The 24,739-nt window shown below is 39.7% G+C and overlaps 2 protein-coding genes across 3 annotated transcripts in view; both read left to right on the top strand.

The window, feature by feature from the left end:
* Window positions 1-5,293, top strand: part of abca12 (ATP-binding cassette, sub-family A (ABC1), member 12) — a 78,390-nt gene extending 73,097 nt beyond the window's left edge. Inside the window, 6 exon segments of the mRNA XM_029459371.1 lie at window positions 2,180-2,314; window positions 2,947-3,050; window positions 3,319-3,411; window positions 3,597-3,702; window positions 4,174-4,311; window positions 4,783-5,293. Coding sequence (XP_029315231.1) covers window positions 2,180-2,314; window positions 2,947-3,050; window positions 3,319-3,411; window positions 3,597-3,702; window positions 4,174-4,311; window positions 4,783-4,887 — 681 coding nt within the window. The 3' untranslated portion in view covers window positions 4,888-5,293.
* A 1,706-nt stretch (window positions 5,294-6,999) lies between these two features.
* bard1 (BRCA1 associated RING domain 1) overlaps window positions 7,000-24,739 on the top strand; it is a 24,723-nt gene continuing 6,983 nt past the window's right edge. The window contains exons 1-9 of one of the 2 annotated variants that reach the window (XM_029459085.1): window positions 7,000-7,227; window positions 8,640-8,696; window positions 9,467-9,615; window positions 10,183-11,252; window positions 11,675-11,755; window positions 14,098-14,270; window positions 19,268-19,394; window positions 19,702-19,834; window positions 21,756-21,848. In XM_029459085.1, the coding sequence (XP_029314945.1) occupies window positions 7,136-7,227; window positions 8,640-8,696; window positions 9,467-9,615; window positions 10,183-11,252; window positions 11,675-11,755; window positions 14,098-14,270; window positions 19,268-19,394; window positions 19,702-19,834; window positions 21,756-21,848 (1,975 nt within the window). In that variant the 5' untranslated portion in view covers window positions 7,000-7,135. Of the gene's footprint in view, window positions 7,228-8,639; window positions 8,697-9,466; window positions 9,616-10,179; window positions 11,253-11,674; window positions 11,756-14,097; window positions 14,271-19,267; window positions 19,395-19,701; window positions 19,835-21,755; window positions 21,849-24,739 lie in introns of both variants that reach the window. The other variant, XM_029459084.1, reaches the window with a different exon arrangement.

The raw sequence follows: 24,739 nt of genomic DNA, 5'->3' as shown, positions 1-24,739 counted from the left end.
ATTTCACAAACAGAATCCCGAACACACATGGGCAAGGATGCTTGTGGACACACAGACACGCACTTACTTACAGAGGCTGTGAAGCACAGGAATGGTTCTGTCTGGCTCTAATCGGCAGTGCTGCGGTTGTTACAGCTCCTCTTCTCTGGTCAGGATGGTAACAACAATGGTTATAATGGCCACAGCATCCATGTCGGGCTAATTCACAAAGATGAGGTTATATATAGAGTTCCTCTTATGTTGTCTCCTGCTGAGAGTCCCCTAGCTGTGGATAATGAGACAAGCCTTAATGGGGTCATTTCGCATTGACATGGTTTTGTCCAGCCTAATGAGCCGTTACATCAAAGGTGATAGAAAGCGGCTTTTATGAGAGGACGTAAAAAAAAGAAAAAACATATTTTGATGTGAACCAGTCAGGTGTGTGCTATGTTGCCAGTGCTAATCATTCACATTTAGCTGCTGATACTTATTTGTCTACGGCATGTAATGTCCTACACTGTGTTCAAATATCCTGGATCCATGAATTATATGAAAAAAATCAACACTAAGGGAAAAAAAGCAGAACAACTTTTATTTGTATTTGTTGGTACTGAACATCCAACAGTTATATATGGGCCTTTAAAACAAAAAGCGCTTTGGTCTTACAGCACACAACTGTTTGTATGATTTTCCCTGATTACCTGGATTTTATGGCCGGAAGTTTCCCTCTGTATCCAGCCACTTTCAAAAGCAGACAATCTTAAGTGAACAGAGCTATCTACTGCATTGGCTTGCTTCATTGATCCGGTTTCCCAACTGCAAAAAGCTAAAACCGTACTGATGGGAAATCATCTCAAGCTATTTCAACATGAACTGGTATTGACAGCACACTAGATTTTTTTTAAGCAACTAAAATGGATATGAGCCACTTCGATATAATATAAATTGATATGCACCAAATAAGTTGTGCTGTGTCAGTTCCTGTTCTATAAAGCTGCAGCCCGAGGACAGTGTGGAGCTTAGATGGAAAAAAAAAGTCACCGAGTAAATTCATTGTTGCTGTACAAACACAATTAAATATGTATGGGACTGGGACAGATAGACACCTCAGTTATTTACAGTGTAGCTGGACAGATTAGGAGTAGGCAAAAACAGAAAGGAACATAAATAGCAAGTGACAAATGAGTTGTAGGGTTGCACCCTTTGCCCTCGGAGAAGCTTTCTCTAAATCCACCTTTTCCCGTTGGGATCAGCTCCTCAGTGTGGGGTATTGGATATATTTTTCTCCAGAGAGATGTCCTTAAAGTGATGGATTAAAGGGGTGGAAAATCAACTTCTTGTACAGGTCTGGTGTTGTTTCAATCTGCCAGAGAAACAGTTTGGGGGGGATTGACTTTCTCCTCATGTGCATGAAACTCGGGAGCAGAATACTAGTCTATGAAATGATCTCATATTCCTTTATGGTGATAGAGCCATGCAGAGAGGCCATTAAACCTACTGACTCCCAGTATATGACTACAAGACCATTACATTTCTCCTACATTGATTAGCAGTTTGCACCAGACATGGGTTGGAGGTTTCCATTTCCTTCCTTCAGATATAAATATATTTGGAAGAAGATAAAGCAAATGTAATTACCTCATCCTACCAACACATTTAATTAAAATACACAACTATCGAGGGACCCGAGATTAAACTACAGTAAGGAACAACCACCATAGCCAGATGTTAACCTACTTCTTACAACACATTATTTGGTATGTAATTAATGTCATCTAAGGAAAAAACAGGTGTTATTATTATTTAAATAAAACAGAAATAGACAGAGAACACGAGTAAATCTGTCTGCTGCGTCTGTGTCCGTCTCCTTCCAAATGACTGACAGAGTGCACGGATGCTGTGTGACTTTAAATAAGACTCCAATACATTGGTATTAAACAAAACAAAAAAGCATTAATTACAACAGAAACAGAAAACAATAATATAAAGTCATTTGGAACTAATCCATAACATAGGAATGACAGAATGAAGCGCCTGTAAGATATGACAGGAACGTATCCCTCTGTGGTCAGCAGGGATGGGACGATGAGGGTTCAACTGCTCTTGTGTTCTATCATTTCAAACTGTAAACCATTTGTTCATGTGGTGTTTGTGAATTTTGTCCATCCACCGTCTGATCCCCTGCATGTTTCCTTTCAAGGTGGTGAACTACCTACTGAAGAAGCTGCAGCTGAGCTACCATAGAGACATCATTACTGATAGTTACAGTTGCGGCACCCGCAGGAAGCTATCTACTGCGCTGGCTCTCATCGGCCGTCCGCAAATCCTGCTCCTGGTGAGGACCCACCTGTTTGCGCCGCTGCAGCCCATTTAATTGCCTAACTGTCCACAAGACAGCGAATATTAAACAAACTTTACACTATTCTTACTCCTGAAAGGGTCTTTGAAGTAAAGTAGATATTCATCCCCTAGACTTGACAGATCTCATATGTAGTTAATTAGTCTGCTTCCTCAGGCTCACCCAAGGGTGGTCTTCCTTGTTAGCTTTCAACTTTGCTTCTACCTTATGTTTCTATCCAATCCTCCCTTCTCTTCCTCTCTCTCTTTACTTGTGTCCTCAACTCTTATCCTTACATTGTGTTTTCTCTGTGAGTCTTCTTAATGTCTGTCTTGAATGTTCCCTCTGCCTCTTGTCTCGTTGTATTCGTCTCTCATTTCTTCCCTTACCTTCTTAGCTTCATGTAACACTTGGCTTCCCATCTCCCTTCCTATTTTGTAATTATGCATTTGTGTTTCCTCTTCCTTGTTCACCCTGCCCTTGTTCTTTCCGTTCTCTTACTGTTTGCAAAACACTGCCCTGCTCAATTACCTCCTTGTCTTCCCTTGATCTCTCTATCTTGATTTCAACTTCCCTCTCTTTCTTCCACACATCCCGCTACTCTCTTCTCACTCCTCCTCTCTCCGCAGGATGAGCCGAGCTCCGGCATGGACCCTCGCACCAAGCGTCACCTGTGGAAAATCATCTCTGAAGAAGTGAAAGGGAAATGTGCCGTGGTCCTCACCTCTCACAGGTTAGTATCAAATACACGCACCTGCTACAGTCCGTCATTACTGATCAAATTCTTGTGTTTTGAATGCACAAATTGTTCAGCAGTAGGACTACAATGACAGGTTAAAAGAAGGGTGGGCTTTCCCCACACTATACTGTATATAACAACGAGGATAAGTACTAAATATATATCTTTTATTTCTATGTGACGGCAGGCATGGCTCATTACTGTACTCTCAAAGGGTCGAAGTGTGACCTTTTATCTTTCTCTCTTTGTCTCCGACTCTCAGCATGGAGGAGTGTGAGGCACTGTGCAGCCGTCTTGCCATCATGGTGAAAGGTCAGTTCTGCTGCCTGGGCTCCCTGCAGCACATTAAGAACAGGTTAGTGACCTCTATTCAAACTCCAATCCAGCCATTACTGCGCTCTCCACACTGCGTCCACAACCTTCTATTCTTTCCCCTTCTGTGCTCCTTTGTGCAACCGAATGCTCAATTTTACTTGCAGCAGTCGTACTCCTAGACATGTAATAACACAGTGCTTTGTTCATAAAATCTCCTTTGTGCAGGTTCGGCAGCGGGTTCACTGTGAAGATGTACTTGGCAGAGGACTCTTGTGACGCAGAGGCAATCACTAGCTTCATGCGAAGCCGATTCCCAAGCACTTATCTCAAGGTGAGCTTTGCCAGCTATCCAAAGTAGTTAAAAGTACTTGATAGAGAAAATAACTTAAATTGCATTGCAGAACATTTTAGTTGTATGTTTTATGATTAAGACTAAATGGGTAAGGAATGGGTGGTGGTCTAGTTGTTAGGCTTCCAAATACAACACTGGAAGGTTGTGAGCCAGAGGCTGCTACCATTAAGCCCCTGAGCAAGGGACTTAACCTGTAGTTAGTTCACTGTAAGTCGCTCTGGAAAAAAGCGTCTGCTAAATGACAGATGTATATAAGATGTAAGGAGCATTTCTTTATGATATTTAAATCCCAGTATTAACAGTATTATTATTACAAGATTGAGCACACTGGGAATTAGATATGTACGATGTTTAATTTACTCATGTTGGTATACACTGCTGTTTACTGCGTTTTACAGAATTTTTTTAGAAGATTTAAGTCTACTCGCTCATTTTTTTCTCACCACACAGGACCAGCACTCCACTATGGTGGAATACCACGTACCGATCGCACCAGGAGGGGTGGCTGACATCTTCGACCAGCTGGAGTCCAACAAGAATGCTCTGCAGATCAAACACTTCTCTGTGAGCCAGACCACACTGGATGAGGTGAGAAAAAGAGACAGGACATAAATAGAGAGAGAGGGGGAACTAGTGTGAGGCTTTGTAGGTGGTGGGTGGATGGCAGTGAGGGACAGAAAAAAGGGACAGGAGATGTGAGAAGAAGAGAGAGAGGGTGGGAGGGAAAGCAGGAACAGAAGAAAGCTGAGTAGGAGTGAAAGACTGAGTTGAAAAAAGTTTAATAGAGGCAGAGGGAAACTGACAGAGGGTATGCCTGAGGGAAAATAAATGGAATATGAGTTAGGGAGAGAATCCATGAGCTTTATATGCAGCCAGTGCTGATATTCTTCAACTACTCTGCCCTTCTGGGGCTCTGGGATTGGAAGATACCACAGGAAGAACAAAGAGAGGGGGGGTCAGAGAGGGAAACTGTCCAGCACATTTACTAAAATGAGTTCAGAGAAGAAAAAAAGTATTTTCTAATGGCATGATACTTAAATATTTACTAAACCTTCACAGGTGTTCATCAACTTTGCCCTGGGAAACATCGCAATGGAATCCATATCACTTAACAGCGAAGACGGATGTGATGACCTGGACTCCATCAAGGCAGTCGAAACTTAGAGCTGACTGCCATCTTTGTTTTGCCATTTTGTCTCTGTGAAATGAAACACAATATCTGTTTATAGTAAAAATCTGCTCTTAATATATATGAAAAATAAGAGTTCATGATTTAAAAATACTCATTATTTCGTGAAAGTGTCTTAACTGATCATATGAAGAATAATATACAAGCAGAAGGACACATGCACATATGAAAATGTTGATTAAAAAGGTAAACACACACCTGTTTACCTTCTATTCTCCAGAGCTCATCATTTATGAAGGATAATATTAATTGTGTAGGTTATTATTTTCTGTCTGTGGTTGGGCCACTGTTAACTGTTGGATAATTATACATAATTTTACATAATTTTAAAGCGTTCACACACTAGATATATATAATTTATCTCCAAAAATGACTTTTTAAATCTAAAATACATGTACAAGCCTATTTTGTATTGTTCAAATAAAGTAATTTTTTTAATGCAACTGCTGTTTATTTGCCTATTGTACATGCTTTTCTTATATTTGAGCATTGGATCACATTCAATATTATAGTGGCCACATTATGTTTTAAATATTTTTATTAAAAGCAGATTATGCAAAAATCTTGACATTTATACTGAACAGGGAACTGTTAATTATTACACTATTCCCAAAAAACTATGTAAAAGAAAAAAGAAAATGGGGTATTAGTCGCACTACCCATTCACACTTAAAGATCTCATAGTACCTTATAAACCAACTAGAGCATTACGCTCCCAGACTGCAGGGTTACTTGTGGTTCCTAGAGTCTCTAAGAGTACAATGGGAGCCAGAGCCTTCAGCTATCAAGCTCCTCTCCAGTGGAACCAGCTTCCAGTTTGTGTTCGGGAGGCAGACACACTCTCCACATTTAAGAGCAGGCTAAAGACTTTCCTTTTTGATAAAGCTTATAGTTAGGGCTGGCTCAGGTTTGCCCTGGATCAGCCCCTAGTTATGCTGCTATAGGCTTAGACTGCCGGGGGATACCTCCCTGCTCTCTTCCTTCTCTTCCTCTCTCCTCCCCTCCCTCTCTTCTTCGCCCTCTCTATCTGTATGCATTTATCTGAGGTTTCTTCCATTGTTCCCCGTTAATTATGGGGTTTCTTTTAGGAAGTTTTTCCTTGTGCGATGCGAGGGTCTAAGGACAGAGGGTGTCGTAACCTGTACAGTCTGTAAAGCACACTGAGACAAATGTATAATTTGTGATATTGGGCTATACAAATAAATTTGATTTGATTTGATTTGATTTGACAGCCCAGCACTTCATGTAATATTTAAATGTGTGTGTTCAGGAAAATAGATAAATGGTAAACATATATATTTTTTAATTGGTTACATTTATCAATCAAGATAAGCCTGAATCTCTAGGTAATGTGTCGCTTCACTTGAGGGACCTTTTTTTTGCTGCTGTTAGTCCATAGGAGAAAGCGGAAAGCAATTTACTAATTTACTAAATTTACCTCCTAGTAGCCTATTATCAGTTTTGAATACTGAACTCCAGAGGGAGTTTTCAGTAGGCCTTTTCAAATGCTGTAAACGTTCAGTCCAAGGCCTTTCTGTTTTAGGACAGAGTGTAGGCTATAACACTGTGATAGAGGCCACATTATGACATTACTGACGTTGGAGCTTGTTTTTCACAATTTTTGATTCAAGCTAATTTATAAAGGCTACACATGAACGCACCTTTGTTTATAATATCACACAAATATTGGGTAATACATCTGCCCAGCTACTACATAGAAACAAATTGCAGCCGTTCATCGAACAACAGTTTCTATGCATATATATTTACAAAAATATATAGGCTTAAATTATTCAAGTTAATGAAATCGTGTTAATATAGACAGATTGGTATATATATATGGCTTCAGCTGTTGGTTTGCAATGGCCCTATTTGAGTTTAAGAACTAAAGAGATGCTAAATAAAGATATGGTGTATATTACTGCTGTTGTTGGATTGCATATTTGAGTTTAAGTAACTTTCAAACATGTTCGATGTCATGAACCGTGTATTTATGCATTTGATATAGTTTTTAGAGCAAACTAAAATTCCTACCATCATCCTCGGGGGCGTGCCGACACCGACGTCATCGACGTGGTTATGGCAACCATCACAGATTACTTCCGTAAATCTTTGGCGGGAGATGCAAGTAGCCAGGAAGCAAGCACGGCTTGTTTTGCAATCGCGATTCATTAGCAAACAAAGAGTAACAGAAGAGCAAGAGACACAGGATTTATTCTAATAATGGATAATGATGTCCTCGTGCAGACAACGGATTGGAAGAACACCAAAGTGGCGGTTGCGAAATTTCGACGAATGCTGCTTTGCTCAAAATGGTAAGTTTACGTAAAAGTTACTGTAATTTAGAAGTGAGCTAAAGTTATGTTCGGGAGCTAACGTTACTTTCTTTGTTGCGTACGGTTTACATACGTTACAACCAGTAGACTAGCTTTTAATTTAATCTACGATACATGTATGTTTTACAAACTATACGTTAACAATACCTAAGTATTAACAGCTAGTTAGCTCACAAACGTCCAGGTTGTCAACAACATCACCTGATTGCGATAAAGTTAATTAAAAAGGATTCTACAGGCAGAACATGACCGAGTATAACAGGACAATCAATTATTTTAGTTTAGTGTCAGCTTGCTAAATCATGTTAGCTCTATTGAAAAATGGCTTATAGATCAACATAACACAATGGTGTGTGTGCAACAAAAACACACAACACATGACAGCACACACTACAAATAGCAGACAGTGTAGCCTGAGGATGGACAAGTGGGCATGTTGTGCAAAAGCTAAACAGAAACTGCTCTGTCAATCTAATTGGGGATGTAAAAGTGTCTTGGGTAGAATACAACTTAAATGGCTGCAGAAAATTCACAGTGTAGTAAGTACAGCCAAAAGTATTTGTGTGATTTTGTTAGTTCAGGTGAGACATAGCAGCATGTTAAACATGAATGTGCGGAGGAAATGGGCTGTTACAGTTTGGATGCTAGGATGCTCCATTACCTCCAGCCTGATGGCAAGAGGGCGAAGAGTCAGTAAGAAATGTTGGAGGGGTCCTTCACTGTACTGGTGGCTTCAGGTAAATGAAGTCTATTTAGGGTCTGACATTCCAATGATGCTCTCTGCTGTCTCCACTATCTGATGCAGTTACCAAATCAAATTGTAGTGCAGCTGCTCGGGACACTCTCTATTGTAGGATGGGAGGAAGGGCACACTCTCCTAAGTGTCTGCAGGAAACTGAGAATCTACTGGGCTTTTCGTTTCCTCAGCAGAGTTATTGATGTACAATGGAAAATTGGTTACTGATGTTTTTGGTTGTTATCGGGATACCTCAGCAACTATTGGATCCATTTCGTGACATTTGGTACAGACATACATAGTCCCCAGATGATGAATTGTTATTACTTTGATCCCCTGAGTTTTCACCTCACACCATCATAAAGTTAAAGTACTGCCTCACAGCCACTAGTATCTGTAGACTCGGATGGCTTTTCCTCAACACCCCATGTCCTAATCTAGGTGAGGGAAAAACGTCATTCCACTTATAAATCGGTACTAACAGATTCCTTAACATATGCTCGGAAGTTGCCTATGTATTGCTACTTTTTGATCACACTGCCACTCCAGATGTTGAGCCACAGTGCACACCATGCTTGGGGAATACCAATGCTTAGTGTGGTGGATGTGGTCTTGTCTATTCTGACCACTTTTAAATGTTTTCTATTTTTTCCAGCTCAAATGTAATGACGGAACCTGTGTGTCTAGGAATGTGCGAGCATATGCTGTGCAGGTAATGTAACTGCAGCTTAATGTATTTTACTGTCCATTCCAATTTGGGTGTGCCACTGCCAGTATTGTGCATGCTGGTAAACGGGCACACACTGGAAATTTAAACGTAATACAATTGTATTTAACACAAAAAGTAGGATTTTCCTGCCACAACAAATCCAAATGTCCATGGTGAAAAAAGTCATTTGACTCCCCCTCTTAGACTTGAAGAGTGGCTTAGTTCAGTAGGATTTTATGCATGTGTGTATATACAGTATATATATATATATATATATATATATATATATATATGCTTTTTTTAAATAGAGTAATTGCATAATTTAAAGTATGTGATTTAGCAGATTAATATTAGTAATTAGTAATAATAATCACTAATGTGAGTGTTTAGGCCACAGTGACCACTGTATCTGCACTATCGTTACAGCCATGTCATACTTATGATATGTTATTTTACAGCTCACTTTTTCATAAAGGATCGTTAGTTAGGACATTTTATAGTTAACATTTCTTTTGTTATGGGTCTTATTTCTTGTGCAGATGAATCACTGGATGTCCATAGCAGTGGCATGGTTTCTTGGCAATTCATGGTTTGCAGTGTTGAAAATCTTGAAGTCAATTAATGTCCCTATTAGGCATAAACTTTACCTTTAATGTATTCCTTTTCTTCATGACTGAATGGCCTTAATAGCAAAATCAATAAGATCATTGTGTTTCTACTTACTGAACTGGGAAGTGATTGAACTCCTAATCCGAGTTATGTTTATTGCTCAGGTCCTGTGCCGGCCCCCGGGCAGGAGATGGCTGCGTGGTGTGTCAGAGTCCTGCGTGGGTGAAGGACATTCAAATCAACAGGCAGCTCAGCAGCATCATACAGCTCTTCTGCAGTTTGGAGTCTCTGCTCAATCCCATAGAACCACCAGGTAGCCATTGTACAGCAGCTTGAAAGAATAATTGACAAGTTACCTTATCAACTTCATGTTCATTCATTATCTTTCTCTCCACGCTCATCTGCCCACGCTTCCTTCTATCAATTGTTGACTGAATTTGTTACATTTTCCTCTGCCAATCTAATCTTTGAATGACAGTATTAGTGGCTTGTTCCTGTGATTTATTATTGTTTATCACCCATCCAGCATCCCGGTAATGACAGTAATTATACAATCCAATTAACTATGGTAGTGTGTAGTTTTGCAACTAGATCTCAGCTTTGAAATAGAACTTCAGGGCAACTTTCTAAGCCTTGTAGTTAAAATGTGAACACATCTGCAGGCTGTCTAAATTCACACAGAAATAGGATTTGGGAACTTCTCTACTTCTGTCAAATGTCCGTATTATTTTAAGGTTTGGTGTTATCACCTTTTCATCCTAACAGATGCAAGGTGATTACAAATGCAAAGAGCCTTTTTGACAGCAAAAAACTCTAGTACATGCAGAAGAGGAACATTTTGTTTCGTTGAACCTGTTTTGTTTTTTTACACCTCTAGCAGAGTCCTCTCCAGCTGAGATTCCAACACAACCTCACAGTCCTGTGTTAAAACACAAGAAGAGCTTCAAGATCTGGTTTAGCCCCCATAGCCGCAAGGTACGCTGCACGGTGGAGAAGCCTGCAGTGGTCACCGTACCGGAGAGCTCGTCTTCTGGAGAAACACGTGCAGCCCAGTCAGACACCCTTACTGCTCAACGGCAGACTCAGGACATGTCGGTTTTCAATTTCACCTCGTCCTCCCAAGACTCTGGCTCTTCTTCTACTCAAAGATGCGAAAATGAAAACAGGAAGAAGAGATCAACTAAGAAAAATGCCGCCAGCAAGAAGGTGTCGCTGCAACGAGCCACTGTAACCACACGAAAACAGAGCAAACTGAAGATGAAGAAGAACAGGCTGGAGGCTATAAACCAGCAATGGGGGATTACCAAGGAGATAGATGCTTTAAAGGAAAAGGAGCAGTCCTCTGCTGAAGAGGCAAGGAGATCCAGTAAGAGGGTTTCCTTCCTAAACTCTGCTGTCACGTCTGACGAGAGTCAGCCTGAAGTGCCACAGGGGAGTACTAATGAACTCAGCCCTGCCAGAAGCACCACGAGGGAGAGTCTCTTAGGAGGCAGTGGCACTGTACTGAATGACCAAACCCAGCCTGGTCAGGGAATGTCGGACAGTGTCGGCGAGCATGACAAACTGCCTGAAACTCACAATCCTGAAAAACAGGATGACGAACCCCCCCCAAAGCATTCATCAAAAAGATCCAGAGTGGTGGAGAAGGTTGCCATGTTGGACACCACACCAAAAAGGCCCAGGGCTTCCCCAGGCAGGCGGAGGAAATCACAGATGTCTTTAGCTGTCCTTAACCCTCTTTCTTCGGCTAGCCCAAGGTGTGATAAGAGCGTCAACAACTCAAGAGAAGAGCAGGGAGCCAGCCCCTCTGTCCTATCCACTGTTGGTAAAAGATCTCCCAGATCTCCCAGATCTCCCAGTGGATCTGTTGGACGGCCCACCTCAGGGAGCCCAGCAGTTATGAAGAGGAACCACATGGGAGAGACCCTGCTGCATCTAGCTGCTATAAAGGTCGAGAGGTTTCTGAATAATTCACCTTATTTCCTTCCATACATTTTCTGTTGCATTCAGCAAATGCACATTTTAAAACTGCAGCTAAGTGACAGCAATAAAATCTTAAAAATAAACCTGCTGATTTAAATGTCTTCTCTTTCTGTGGGGTTTTCCTCCCCTCAGTTGAACATATTAGTCTTCAGATGATCAGACGACAATGTTCCGGTCTGTTGAGAATAAACTGTCTTGCAGTAATCCTTGTAAACACAGCAGTAATCCCCTTCTGCATCCCAGACGAGATAATCAATGGCCCACTGTGGAGTGTGATTGATAAACAGCGGAGCTTTGATACACTGGGATCAGCTGCTGTGTTTGAAGGGGTTGCGTTTACGGGTCTGCCATTCTGACCTCACGCTTGTTGTTCTCTTGGGGTCCTGCAGGGAGATGTAGAGGCTGTCAAGGAACTGCTGGATGAGGGGGCTGACCCCAACCTGAAGGATAATGCTGGGTGGACACCTCTGGTAAGACCAATATACCAAGTGAAACATCTAAAAGCTGTGTGAAAAAAACTCAGTGACAAAATGTTTCATCAAAAATATTGTTAAGTGAAGATTTTCTTCACTGGTAATGTTTTCCTTGTGATGGAAGATATTTCTGGTGTTTTTTTACTTTTAGCTTTTCTTCTCTGGCTAACATTTACTTAGTAAGTTTACTATTTGTCGTATTATCTTCTCCAGTAAACCAACTTGCTTAGTCGCTGTGCAATATGTTGCTGTTATGAATATGCACGCAAGCTTAGTCTTTCTGTCTAAATGGCTCAAATGTTGTAATTAGTTCTGTGTCCCAACACCTGTTTCTACTATGAGGTTGTTTGTGCTGTTTCTCTTCACATTAATCTTGAACTGTAACCAGCAGCAATACAATAACCTGTGCTGTTGGGGAACAAAGCCAAAACGACCTTGTTGACTTTAGGTTAGCTGGTTAAGTATAAGTATGTCATGCCATAAATCAAGGCTTCCACAATGTGTCATTTACTGTAAGTACCGCCATTTTTTACACATGCTGGTTTCCCCCAAAATATGTAGACGTGTGCTCTTTAGCATAAAAAAAGAAAGAAGTTGCCTGACTGTACGTACATGACAAACTGTAAAGTCCTTCAGTGCTGCCCAAGCCATTTCTTTCCTTGTGAGAATGAGCGGAGAGTTTGTCGCTGTCTCATTGCAGCACTTTACGTGGCCACTTGCTGTCAAGATGCTCCACTCACATTCAGCTTTCCATTTAAGTTTTGACAGTTTGTAGCTGATTTTTCAAATTGCTACCAATAAACTTAGAGCATGACGTCTTCACATTTGACAGACTGTATCTGAGAAGGCTGGGAACATGACATGCTACCATCATGTACAGTAGATCTCCACGATGCACCTTTTTTCCAGTCCTGCACATACAACACCATTTTAACTGATGTAATTTACTGCTCAGCTAATATTAGGGTTACAAAGCTTTGAAAATTAAAGAAAACAATAAAACTGTCAGCTGGCCAACAACTGTATTTAAATACAGTGCAGTTGTTGCAATGAACTTCAATCTCATTACTGAATGAAAAACTTTAAAATATTTTACGTTGTCAAATTACTTGAGGTTCAAAAATTACCTTTAAAAACAGTCGCTTTGATTAAGCTGTATCCCTCCATTCATGTTAATTTTAGAACAGCAGGTCAAGATATTATTGAAGTCTTCTCTGAAGACTTTCCAAGTTATGAGTTGAATTCTACAAAACTAATGAAGTGTGATTAAGCTGTAATATATTAATAAGAAACCCAAGAAAGAACTTCACATTCCCATAATAATAATAATAATTATAATAATAATAATAATAATAAGCTTTATTTGTATAGCACCTTTCATACAAGAATTGCAGCCCAAAGTGCTTCACAGCAGAAACACAACAATTAGTACAAGGACAGAATAAGAGCATTTACAGTACAATAATCACAGTGTTGATGTAAATGAGTCTGAAGTACCATTACAAAAATAGCAGAATTAAAATAGTATGAAATAACATTGGCACACCATTCTTGTAAATGCTTTAAACTATCAACTGGTTTACTCCCTTTGCTACCCATTATTTACACAGTGTCGACCTCTTTATTGACCTTTTAACGTATAAAACACAGACGTCTCCGTGAGTCCAGATTCTTTTGGCAAAACCGTTGTTAAAGCCCGCTTCTTAAACAAACCCCTGTTTGTTAAATTTTATGAAACCTATCGGTTAAAGCCAGTTTCTCTCCATTATATTCTTTAATCTTTCACTTTTCCACTAATTGTGTAAAGAACATGCAAACACATTTATCAGAGAAACTTCCTCTTTTTCCACATGGTAAAACGGTCTATTTGATCTCAAGTGTTTCAAAAATACACACTGACATTTATCTCAGTTACCTTTACACATACAATGCTAAACCAGTAATAATTCACCATTAAAAGGCTAAAGTAAAGAGATATAAAATATCACTATTAAAAGGCTAAAGTAAAGAGATATAAAATATCACTATTAAAAGGCTAAAGTAAAGAGATATAAAATATCACTATTAAAAGGCTAAAGTAAAGAGATATAAAATATCACTATTAAAAGGCTAAAGTAAAGAGATATAAAATATCACTATTAAAAGGCTAAAGTAAAGAGATATAAAATATCACTATTAAAAGGCTAAAGTAAAGAGATATGTTTTTAGCTTACTTTTGAAGATATTGAGCGAGCTTGCCTCCCCATACAAAGATTTCAATTCAGTGCTGTATTCAACAGAGACAAAGTATTTTCAAGCACATCCGAATGACTTCCGAGCATTACTGCTCTTTGTTCCAGCATGAAGCGTGTAACCTGGGTCACCTGGCGGTTGTGGAGGTGTTGGTCTCAAGGGGAGCCCTGTTAAATACTCCTGGCTATGAAAATGACTCTCCGCTCCACGATGCTGTGAGGAACGGACATCCAGCCATTGTCAAATTGCTGCTGCAGCTTGGAGCCTCTCAGGACGTACTGTAAGTCGCTTTAAGTGTTTATTTTCATACCTGGAGTTTACTGTTTTATAAAGGGGTGTCAAACGAATCACAAAGATGGCGTGTTTCACTTGGCACCGGCCTTTACTGAGATTCCCCAAGTAATGACCAGAAAGTCTGACCTGGAAACAAGGTTTTTGATTGATAGATGTGTTTGAAACAGAACCTTTAACCTTGTCATTCTGGTCCCAGCCCCAGGAACACTTCATACAGAACATTACAACACCATAAACTACAGTTTTAATCACCACTGTGTAAAATCCAGCAGCGTCCACACCAGTGGAAACGTAGCTGTGCAGTGCTGCTGGACAGAGACATTATGTTTTTAAGAATGTTGCATGTTCTCCCTTAATGTTAAAGTTGTGATTATTTGAGAGTATTTGTGTTTTTATCATGATGATAACATTTGATGTTTGTTATAGTTTAAGAGGCCTTTGCTGAAGGCACAATGTATGTACTACCATACGTAACCGACAAACAGAAAACCATGAAGTCAATACAACATTTTATTTCGAGGCAATTTGTGAAAGTACCTAGTAACTACAAACAAAATATTACAAACGCCTTTCAACTTAGTTGGACCACTCGAGTCGAAATCCCAACAAAAACTAATATTAGGTAGATTAATATTTATTGCAGGGCTATTGTATTCCATTGCATCACATCATAAAGGCTCTCCAGACCTGTGTGTATTTTCCCCTTCTAAAATAAATCCTCAAGTGCCTGTTTCCAATCAGTGTACCAGGCATTCAGCCCTTTTATCATCAAGGACAGACTTGTGCTGGTGAAGAACATCGGTGGATAGATCTAAGAAAATCGACTGACACTATTAGTTGTTGGTCAATCAGTTGAAACTGTATCAGCGTTTCTGGCCTGTGGAGACGGGATAGCACAGTATTGATAATGAGGGAGAGGATGCTGGTTAACAAATGGGATCAATAGAGTATCTGATCAGGGCCTGTATGTTGGTCAGTTACTGCTCTTATTGCGACCGTTTTATACCAATCGTCCTCTCTTCTCCCTTCTCCCTTCTCTTCTTTGTGTTTTGCTTTGATGGTAACAGATTGCAGGGTCTTACATTTTTTCTCCTCTTTAACTTGTTACTTGTTTGCAAGGCAAAAAAGAGGCAGAGATTGAAACTGTCTGTCAGGGTGCTGCAAGATGAATGCAATCCTTGCCTCCAGCCACACGCACACACACACACACACACACACACACACACACACACACACACACACACACACACACACACACACACACACACACACACACACACACACACACACACTCACACACTCACACTCACGCACACGCACGAGGCAAACCAAGACATCTGCCAATGCAATCCCTAATGGAATGATTGGCACACAGCTCAGGGTTTTGGAAAATACAGGTTTTGCAGATTTTCATTGTTCCTCTGTGTATGTTTGAGTATGCACATTAGGTTTGAATTATTGGACGGCATTTATTATATATTGTTTGGGACCTGTCCTCAAAATTGGAGACTGTAAGTCCACTTTTTTTTACGTGCAAGTATTTGACTTGCTGTGTAGGTTATTAGAAATAGTGATGGAAGTCTTAAGTGAATACTAATGTGTTTTAAACGGTTGACGATTCCCTGTTATCTCAAAAACCACAGGTTTAAGCATTTCCTAAGAAGCTGCACAGCATGCACAGCAGGGCTTCTGACTATATGTCTCAGTCTTGGAAGCATAAATATCCACCATTGCAGCACATTTGGTCAGCCAAGATGAGGCTCGCAAGGTTTTAGCTGGTTATGTCAGGTTAAAACCTTAAAAAGGACCATGTTGTAATTTAGTATATTTAATACATTTACTACTGCTAACTATTTTCCTCACATTCTATAGGTTTTTAGATTGTCACTATTAAGTTTTAGAGTTTAAGTGTGAATGCAGTGCAGCATGAAAATGAACTTATGTTGATGAGATGGGGGGGGGGGGGAAACAAGCCGTATTTCAATTGGCTCGGTCCTAATGACCGTCCAAAGCCCTAAGCACTGAATCCACACAGACATTAATTAACATCACCTGTGCGCCTCATACTGGCACGCCAATACACCGGCTCAGTATAATTATACTGCGCACAGTCAAACACTAAACGAGCAATCACAGTCTCCAAATGTTTGCAATGAATGGAAACTGCATTTGCCAATCAGCCAATAGATTAGTATTGCTGCGTACATTACTGAATACAGCATTTGTAATGACCTTTTTAAAATATGCGTAGACAAAACACTTTGATCCACACAGTGCATCAGATATATTTTTTTATACCATTAGCATAGCTTTTTTTCAAGGATGTCATTTTCCTACTTAAATAGCAATGTTTGAAACATTGTTACTGGTTGGAATAAAGCTGTTTTTTAGGAGTATCTAGCAAAGTGTTACAAGGCCTTCTCTTGATTATTTGTGATTTTGACACGGTTTGGCTTTTAAAAAGTGCCTCTGCATAATAATTACGGCACAATACACAGTTCTTTTACAGGGTTAAATGGAGGCGTTGGGTGAGTCGTGTACTGTATCATCAACTATAAACTGTAACACCCAGCAGAGCCAACCATCAGGACAGATTGAGAGTGGATTGTTTAAGATGGTAATGTAACTAATGAACCTTTTGATTAAAAATGCATTCAGGCCTCGCCCTCTGCCTCATCAGTTGCTCGCGACGTATTTCCATCATTAGACTTATGACTTCTTTCAAGACATACTGCTGAGCTGACATAGTTCAAACGCTCGGTTGGCTGTGCATGAGCCTTCCTCGTATGCCGTTAAAATCTCAGCATAAAAGGTACTTTTTGGGGACAAGTACATTTGAGAAAGAAATGTAATTAAATCCATGTAGATTAAGTTAAAGAAATGTGTTTGAAACATATAGACCAGGCACAGTAGCCGTTCTTCAAGGTATGTAATTGGGCAGAATACAAGGCTATCGTTGTTATCAGTATTGATGTTCTGTTCTCTTATTGTGGAACTGAACTCTGTATTTGTGTTCTGCTCAAAATGAATATTTGAATCTCCTCCTCCCGTTTAGATTAAGAGTCATGCTTACAGTGGGTATCCTAGAACCACCACCGCCTTCCTCCCACTTGTGTACTTAATGCAGAGGCTTGTGGGAGAGTGTTTGTGACTTTACCTCCACCACAATATTCCACGCTTTATTATTTTTCTTCAGATATTCTTCTCACGTGCAGCTGCATAAACCTGTGTGTGTGTGTGTGTGTGTGTGTGTGTGTGTGTGTGTAAGTGTCAGGGACATTTTATGTTGTTTGTATTTGTATGTGTGTATGGGGGTTGGGGGTATGAATCCAAATGAAATATTTTATGGACCAGTGGACCTATTAATTGTCCCCCAGGTGTTATCTTTGCTGACGCCTAATCTTTTAGAGACGACCTGCTGGGCTTGGTTCTTCTCTCCGTCTCTTCTCCTCCTCTGTCTGCTTTTCATTCCTTACTCCTCTCCCTCTTTCCTCAAGGTGACCGCAGTCTTGTTTCATGCGGCGCTCTCAAACTTAAAGATGCATACTTTTAAAGGTGTTTGCCTTAATACACCTATTGTAACCAGTGGATAGTTAGAGTTTCCGCTCTGAGGCACAGTGCTGCTTTTATGATGATGCTGAGCCTCCATTAAACAAACTTTGGACTGAGGAGTTCAGAGTTAAATAGCAAATAATACTGAATCTGTAAAGGTAATGCGCTTCTCAAACTTATGCGCTAAAAAGTCAGCACTTTTCAGTAATGTTATGCAGTAATGGGAATTTATTTTGCATGCAGCGAGTCCAGTGTGTTGTATATGCACATGACCTAGAAATGAAGTAGTACACAGACTTCAGCTCACCCTTGTATCAAACCATTACGCTCCAACAAGTGAATGACACACATGGGTGCACAGTTTCACAGAACAAGCAGGGTGTGACATCGCCAAATTGTTTTTCTTAGAGCTCTGGAAAGGCAAGTATTGATTTTATTTTATTTTTTGTATATTGTGTGTTTCCTGCATGGCCAGTGATTTGAAAAGAAAAAGAACAAATGCTTTGATTGTTGAAGTGATGAAATTATAGGAGGAAATGATTAAATTGTTGGAGAAGACTTTTCTTTGGACTTATTACATTGTAACATCAACGTGTCTGTTAAAGCTTTGTCACAATGGCAATCAGCCAGGACCGCAACAGTTTGGTTCCAAAAATGTATATTGTTCATTCCTTAGATTTAAGAGAAAAGTATTTTAATCCTCTTTCTAATTGGCAAGAGGCAATGAGGACACCATTTGACACCAGTGCTGATTGGCCAGGACAGTGTACTTTGGCTGTTTGTGATGTGATTAAAGGCAGAACCTTTTCATGATTTTCTGCCATGTATGAAAAGGATCATACATCATTTAGTTTGTGTAGGGTAAAAGGAAATATTACAAATGAGAAACAATGAAAAGTCTAGTTTAATGTAACATATTGCCTCAGCTCTAACAGTTAGTTAGTTAATTGTGCATTTCAGGAAAATGGAAATAGCTTTTAACCATTATTTATCAACAGTGTGCTATCGCTATATGTCATACAGAGAAAATAAATATACCCTACTTTAAATGTTGTTTCAAATGAAATGAAGTACCCATACATTTGAAAAACCCCAGGCCACTTGAAGAAGAAAACTCTTTTGGCTTATCTCAGACCTGCCATGAATAATTAATAGACAAGATATGTGCAGCTACACAACCACACCTACACATTTTGACCAGCTTTAACCTTTTGTTGTTGTCGTTTTTGGTGAACAAATCTTAAGTAAATGAAATGAGTAAATAATCTTTATTTTGGCAGTATAATGTTATCATGTATTGCTTATCAGTTTTAAAATGTCTGACTGTCCCTTTAGTCACCAGATGGTCTGCGTTGCCGCAAATGCATAAATACACAAGTGAATGCATCCTGTGAGACACTGACACACTATCTTTTTAATTCTTCTTCACAGTAATCTGTCTGGAAAGCGACCTGCTGATTACACAGTGGGCCTGGAGATGCTGGAGATTTTCCAGGAAGCTTCAGAAGAAACCAAATATGCTAATACATCTCTTAGCCCCTCAGCCCATCTCTCTATGGTGAGTCTACATGAAGACGGCACTTCCCTTTTAAAAAAACTGTTTACTAGGGGTGTCATTATTTTGATTCTAAAAAAATGTGTATATATATATTACAGTCTGCCCTCAGTAAAGAGGGAGAAGAAGTACAGTTGAACAACAACACAGCACAGTTTACCGATAGCCTGCGTCTGCGGTTTCCGACACAACTTGGCCGTTTCTGATTCCGAGATGATAGAGAAACAACTGAACTGTGAAATCCTCCTGCTTCCCTGAAGTCTCTGTGTTGCCACATTTTGCCAAACCATGTTCTTATGTCTTTTCTTAGGTGAACGACTCTGTCAGGAGGAATGAAATGGTGGTGTTTCGAGCCAGCAAGCTGTCACAGCCAGAACGGCTTCTAGTGGCCGAACTGGGAGAGCTACTGGGAGGGAGGATGGCTGACACTGTTTCTGTCTCAGGTAGTGTTTGTTCTGTGCAGAAACACCTCCCCAGGGGGTTTAAACGTCCTCAAGGTGAAACCTCTTATAATACCGATCACATGCGATTGCTTTTTGATGTGTTTTTTTGAGACGCATGGGCTCTCAGCAACACTGCAAATTAACTGCAGCCACCAGCCGATTGCTGGTACATTGGGACCATGACTGGTATATGTGTTCACTGCCAAACACATTGATAGGTAATCAACCATCATTTGGATGCCATCGTGAACTGAAAGATGTATTATGGATAAATTGCAGGCTCAAGCACCCAAAAGGGTCTGTTGTCATGCGGTAGCGTCTTTCCCAGGTCACGCTGTTTGTTATGAAGATTATATATAGTACTTTCACCACCAAAGAAATGGCATTTTTATCTGAATTATCATTTTCCTACATGCCGAGCTTTACAGAGAGCCCTTTGTCTCGTTAAAGCCTTGAGTATTATCACTCACGGAGGTTCAACAGTAACTAACAAGAGCTTTTAGAGTTGAATACATCATTGTGATACAGCAGCTCCTTGACTGTTGCATAGTAATGGCTGTGAGAACACCAGAGAGCAAAAGTAATTGAAATCATCCCTCATAAAATGTTTGGAGGTACTGTCAGGGTGATGAATAAGCACTAATGAAAAACAGAAGTGTTTCTCACAACTCTCCCTCCTCTGTCTGGAGGGGTGAAAGTCTGTGCTTTCAGAGAGGGTTTTTTACATTTCCAACTCAAGGCTACATATCTTCGCAAATCCACAGTCAATGAGCAATGTAAAAAGGTTTTGCCCCAGAGATATAATTATGCTCATTTTGTACTTGTCAACCTCGCTCACTCGTTGAATAAAGAGGCAACAAGCTTCTATTTTCATTTGAATTAACCTATAATTATCATCTAAAGCATTTAATAAGCTGCTACATGGCCTTATGTTGTGTTGCCATGAGTACCGGTAGTCTGACAGGCTTGCAGTACGCTTACCTGTTCACCTTGGCAAAGTATATTTAGCATTTAGAGATAAATGCACTTTATTTGGAGGATAACCCAGGAATCAAAACCTTAAACATTAGTATTCCTCTGTAGTCGGGGTTGGTTCAAGTAGAATGATGTTGTCATCCTGTTACACAACTCTGTAGTCAAAATGAATGATTTCAACACACATTTTTTCATATGATTTGCACATGTGTATAGTTTTGTCTGATTTAGTGCACAACCGGTGAATTGAGCATGTGCAGTATGCCCACGTTTTAATACAGCTATATTAAATGAGACGGACATTTATGGATCAATTGGAATGTCTTTGCTATCGAGTCAAACTTCTGCACTTTCTGATCAAATACATTAAAAACGACATTCCCATCATCATCATCATCAGCTGGGCAAACGTTAGCATGCAAACACACTGAGCCAAGATGGGGGACATTATTACACGACAAGAAGTCTATTTCTCTCCATGATGGGTTTCTGGCCATAAGCCCTTGCTTTTGGTGTCTCCTCTACAGACCGTGTCCTCCACAGCCCACAGCTCCTGGTAGTAGCACCAAGGATGTCGACTAACTACAGATATGTCAAGGACGCATGTTAGGATCTGCTCCAATGTTTTTCTCTCGAGGTTCAGAAGCTGTTCATGGCTCAACTAACCTGGGTTGGAAGAAAAATCAAGGCAATGTCTAAAATACAGTATCCCAATTGTGGTTTAAAGACAACGTGTAACTTTATTATCTTGCAGCACTTGAGCTACTTTTATCTAGCTCTGTGAATTTGCATCAGTTGCATACATACACTGTTTAGCTGATTCAGTCTTGAGTCATTTAGACTCACTTGGAGGGCAGCAGCAGGCTCCATCTACTTGTGTATGTGTAGCACAACTCATTTGCACCTTTTCAATTTGGCTGTTGTGTATGTTTGTGTCTTCCTCCAGTGAGCCATGTCGTGGTGCCAGAAGGACACATGCCCACCACCAACTCCACCCTCCTGGGTCTTCTTGCTGGCTGCTGGGTTGTCAAATTCAGCTGTAAGTATGGAGTGAGCCGTCAGCTGAAGTGGTTCTCTGCGGAGGTTATTTTTGGATGTCATGTTAAACAATGTTGCTGCTGGAACCTGCAAGTTGGTATCTTCCCACTGAAGTGACACAGAAGCACGTTTTATCCACAATATCTTGAATGTTAAATGTAGCCTCAGCTTGGCCTGGCTTTCTGTTTTGAACTTTATTGGAAGAGTTCACTCCAAATTGTGGATTCTGTTATTATATATTGTAATGAGCTTCAAATCAGTGTATATGACAACACAGTCAAAACAGGTAACAGTAGCCAGTGGCAGCTTTCATTAGAGCAGCAGCTGTGGCTGCAGACTTGGTTTTCCCAATAGCAAAGAAAATCACACTCCATGTAATTCCATGTATTATCCAACCAAATTATTTTACTATAGATCCAGAAAGCAAATGTTTGCCTCATTATCTATTCGATTTTAGGGATTCTAACGGAGAGATTAGGGTTCACCATGACAATGAATGGCAATTATGTTTGGATATGTATTGAGCTTAGCGCCTTTCATTCCTGACAGTCATTCATTTAGTGCAGCTGGCTTTAACATTCTTTCCAGCGCTGCAGCCCAGGACAACATGACATGAGTCAATGACATCATGACTTTGGATACACATCTTGTCCACTTTTTGGACATTTAACCCTTTTTTCTTTTGCTTTTCTTCAAGCATTGTTCACTGTCACGAACGGTTTTGAGTGCCGTGGTTATTTATAAAGTATTTATCATAAGAGAAGGAGCACAACTGTCATCTATTCATTTATTTTCCATACTCACTGTAGACTACTTAACAAACCTACTTATTTGTTACCTTTTAAGGAATAGTTTGACATTCGGGAAATACGCTTATTTGCCTTCTTGGCCAGAGTTGGTTAAGAAGATTAATGCCAGCTGGTTAGCGTAGCTTAGCATAAAGACTAGACACAGGGACACAGCAAGCCTGGCTCTGTCCAATATTCAAAGAACAATTCCACCTAATTAACACGATACATCTCACTTGTTTCAGCGCACACTCATAAATAAGCACAACAATATTAGGCCGATGGGTCCAGTAGTATGCAAGATTAGCTGTGGACGGATAGAAAAGATGTAGGAACACACTCGCACACACTCGCACACACCAGCACACACACCACCAAACACATGATCCCCCCCCAAGGCTCACGCGTGGCAGAGATAATTAGATTGGACAGCCCAGCTAACTGAGCAACTTGATACCCCGCTCACATTTTCAACAATTTTATAACTTATCTATTTTTGTGATAATGTTGCTGTGTTTGCGTGCAACCAAAAAGGTCACATTTGTATTCAGTTGACTAAGTAATTTAAGGGGGCGCTGACCATAGCATTTACATCCTGCATTTGAAATGATGTTTCCTGCAGTAAGATGACTCTTGACAAGTGACAAATCTAGGAGGTTAATATTGGACTCTTGGAACCACAGTGCAGAACAAATGGAATGTGCTGCACAAGCAGTATGGATTATTGTATGGTTTCGTGCTCTTTTCTGAAGCCAAAAGAACATTTTACCTGCCATGTCTGTCTCAAGAAAGACTACGATGCAGTTATTTCGGAAACTATGCAGTCTGTGACTTGCGTGCATACTTTACTGGAAACATGAGCACGCTTCTTTATAATTTGCATTAAATATTCATTTGCTGCCGGGTTAATTCCTCCTCAGTAGCGAACTAGTCTGAGACGTGTACATTCGATCTTGTACTTCCTCTCTGCAACCTCTCAGGTGAAATCAGGCTCTGTGTTTGGAATAAGATATAAATGCAATACTTTTATTTTCTGCAACACAGGAAATGTCCTGGGAAACATTAAAAGAACTTTTTGCATCCTGGCAATTTTCAGGTAAATGGTTTGTGCCTTCTACTGGCGTGCACACACCTGCTTACATGTCTGACAGCCAAATTGAGGGGGTGGGTGACTCGCTGGATCAATGGGACTCTAGGCTTCAGTATTACTAGAGATGAAAAGATGGCTAACTGTCTTCCCGTTTATTTATACCAGGATAAATACTTTAAAAAATGTTTGCTATTCCCTGTCAGTCTCCCTGGCGTCCTTGAACCAAGTCAACAAGCAGATATTTAGAAGACGTGCGTGCGTGTGCCTGACACAGCTTGTCTCGCTCATGACAATCACTGGGATCTTATCTGTCTCTGTCCTTGTTTTTGTGCGTGTGCAGTTCTCACTATCACCTACTTTTACAGTACGTGCCATCGCTGTGTATTACGCCATGCCCACGCTTACATCTTTATTGTTTTTTACCTTTTAATTGCAACACTTTTTATTTTGAAGAGCATTTCAATCTCAATGTGTTTAGCATTAAGACTGAAGACCAAACCAACACATGAGAAACACTTTGTGGCTTTAGGGGGAGCTAAGTACTTACTTACCTTTACTACTTATACTATAGTTATCAGGCTTCTAGTTTGAAACCAAAACGTGTGCCTGCCACATATATAGATACAGTATATATGTGTATATATATATATACAGTATATATGTATATATAGATACAGTATATATGTATATATATATATATATACAGTATATATGTATATATAGATACAGTATATATATATATATATATACATATACATACATACATACATGTATGTGTATATGTATATGTATATATATATGTATGTATATATGTATGTATATATATATATATATATATATATATATATATATATATATATATACTGTATATGTATATATATATGTGTATATATATATGTGTGTATATATATATATATATATATATACACACATATATATATATATGTGTATATATATATATATATATATATATATATATATATATATGTGTGTATATATATATATATATACAGT

This window comes from Cottoperca gobio, chromosome 21 (genome assembly GCF_900634415.1).
Source record: "Cottoperca gobio chromosome 21, fCotGob3.1, whole genome shotgun sequence".
NCBI lineage: Eukaryota > Metazoa > Chordata > Actinopteri > Perciformes > Bovichtidae > Cottoperca > Cottoperca gobio.
The sequence above is the reverse complement of the archived record's forward strand: the minus strand, read 5'-3'. Positions and strand labels throughout refer to the sequence as shown.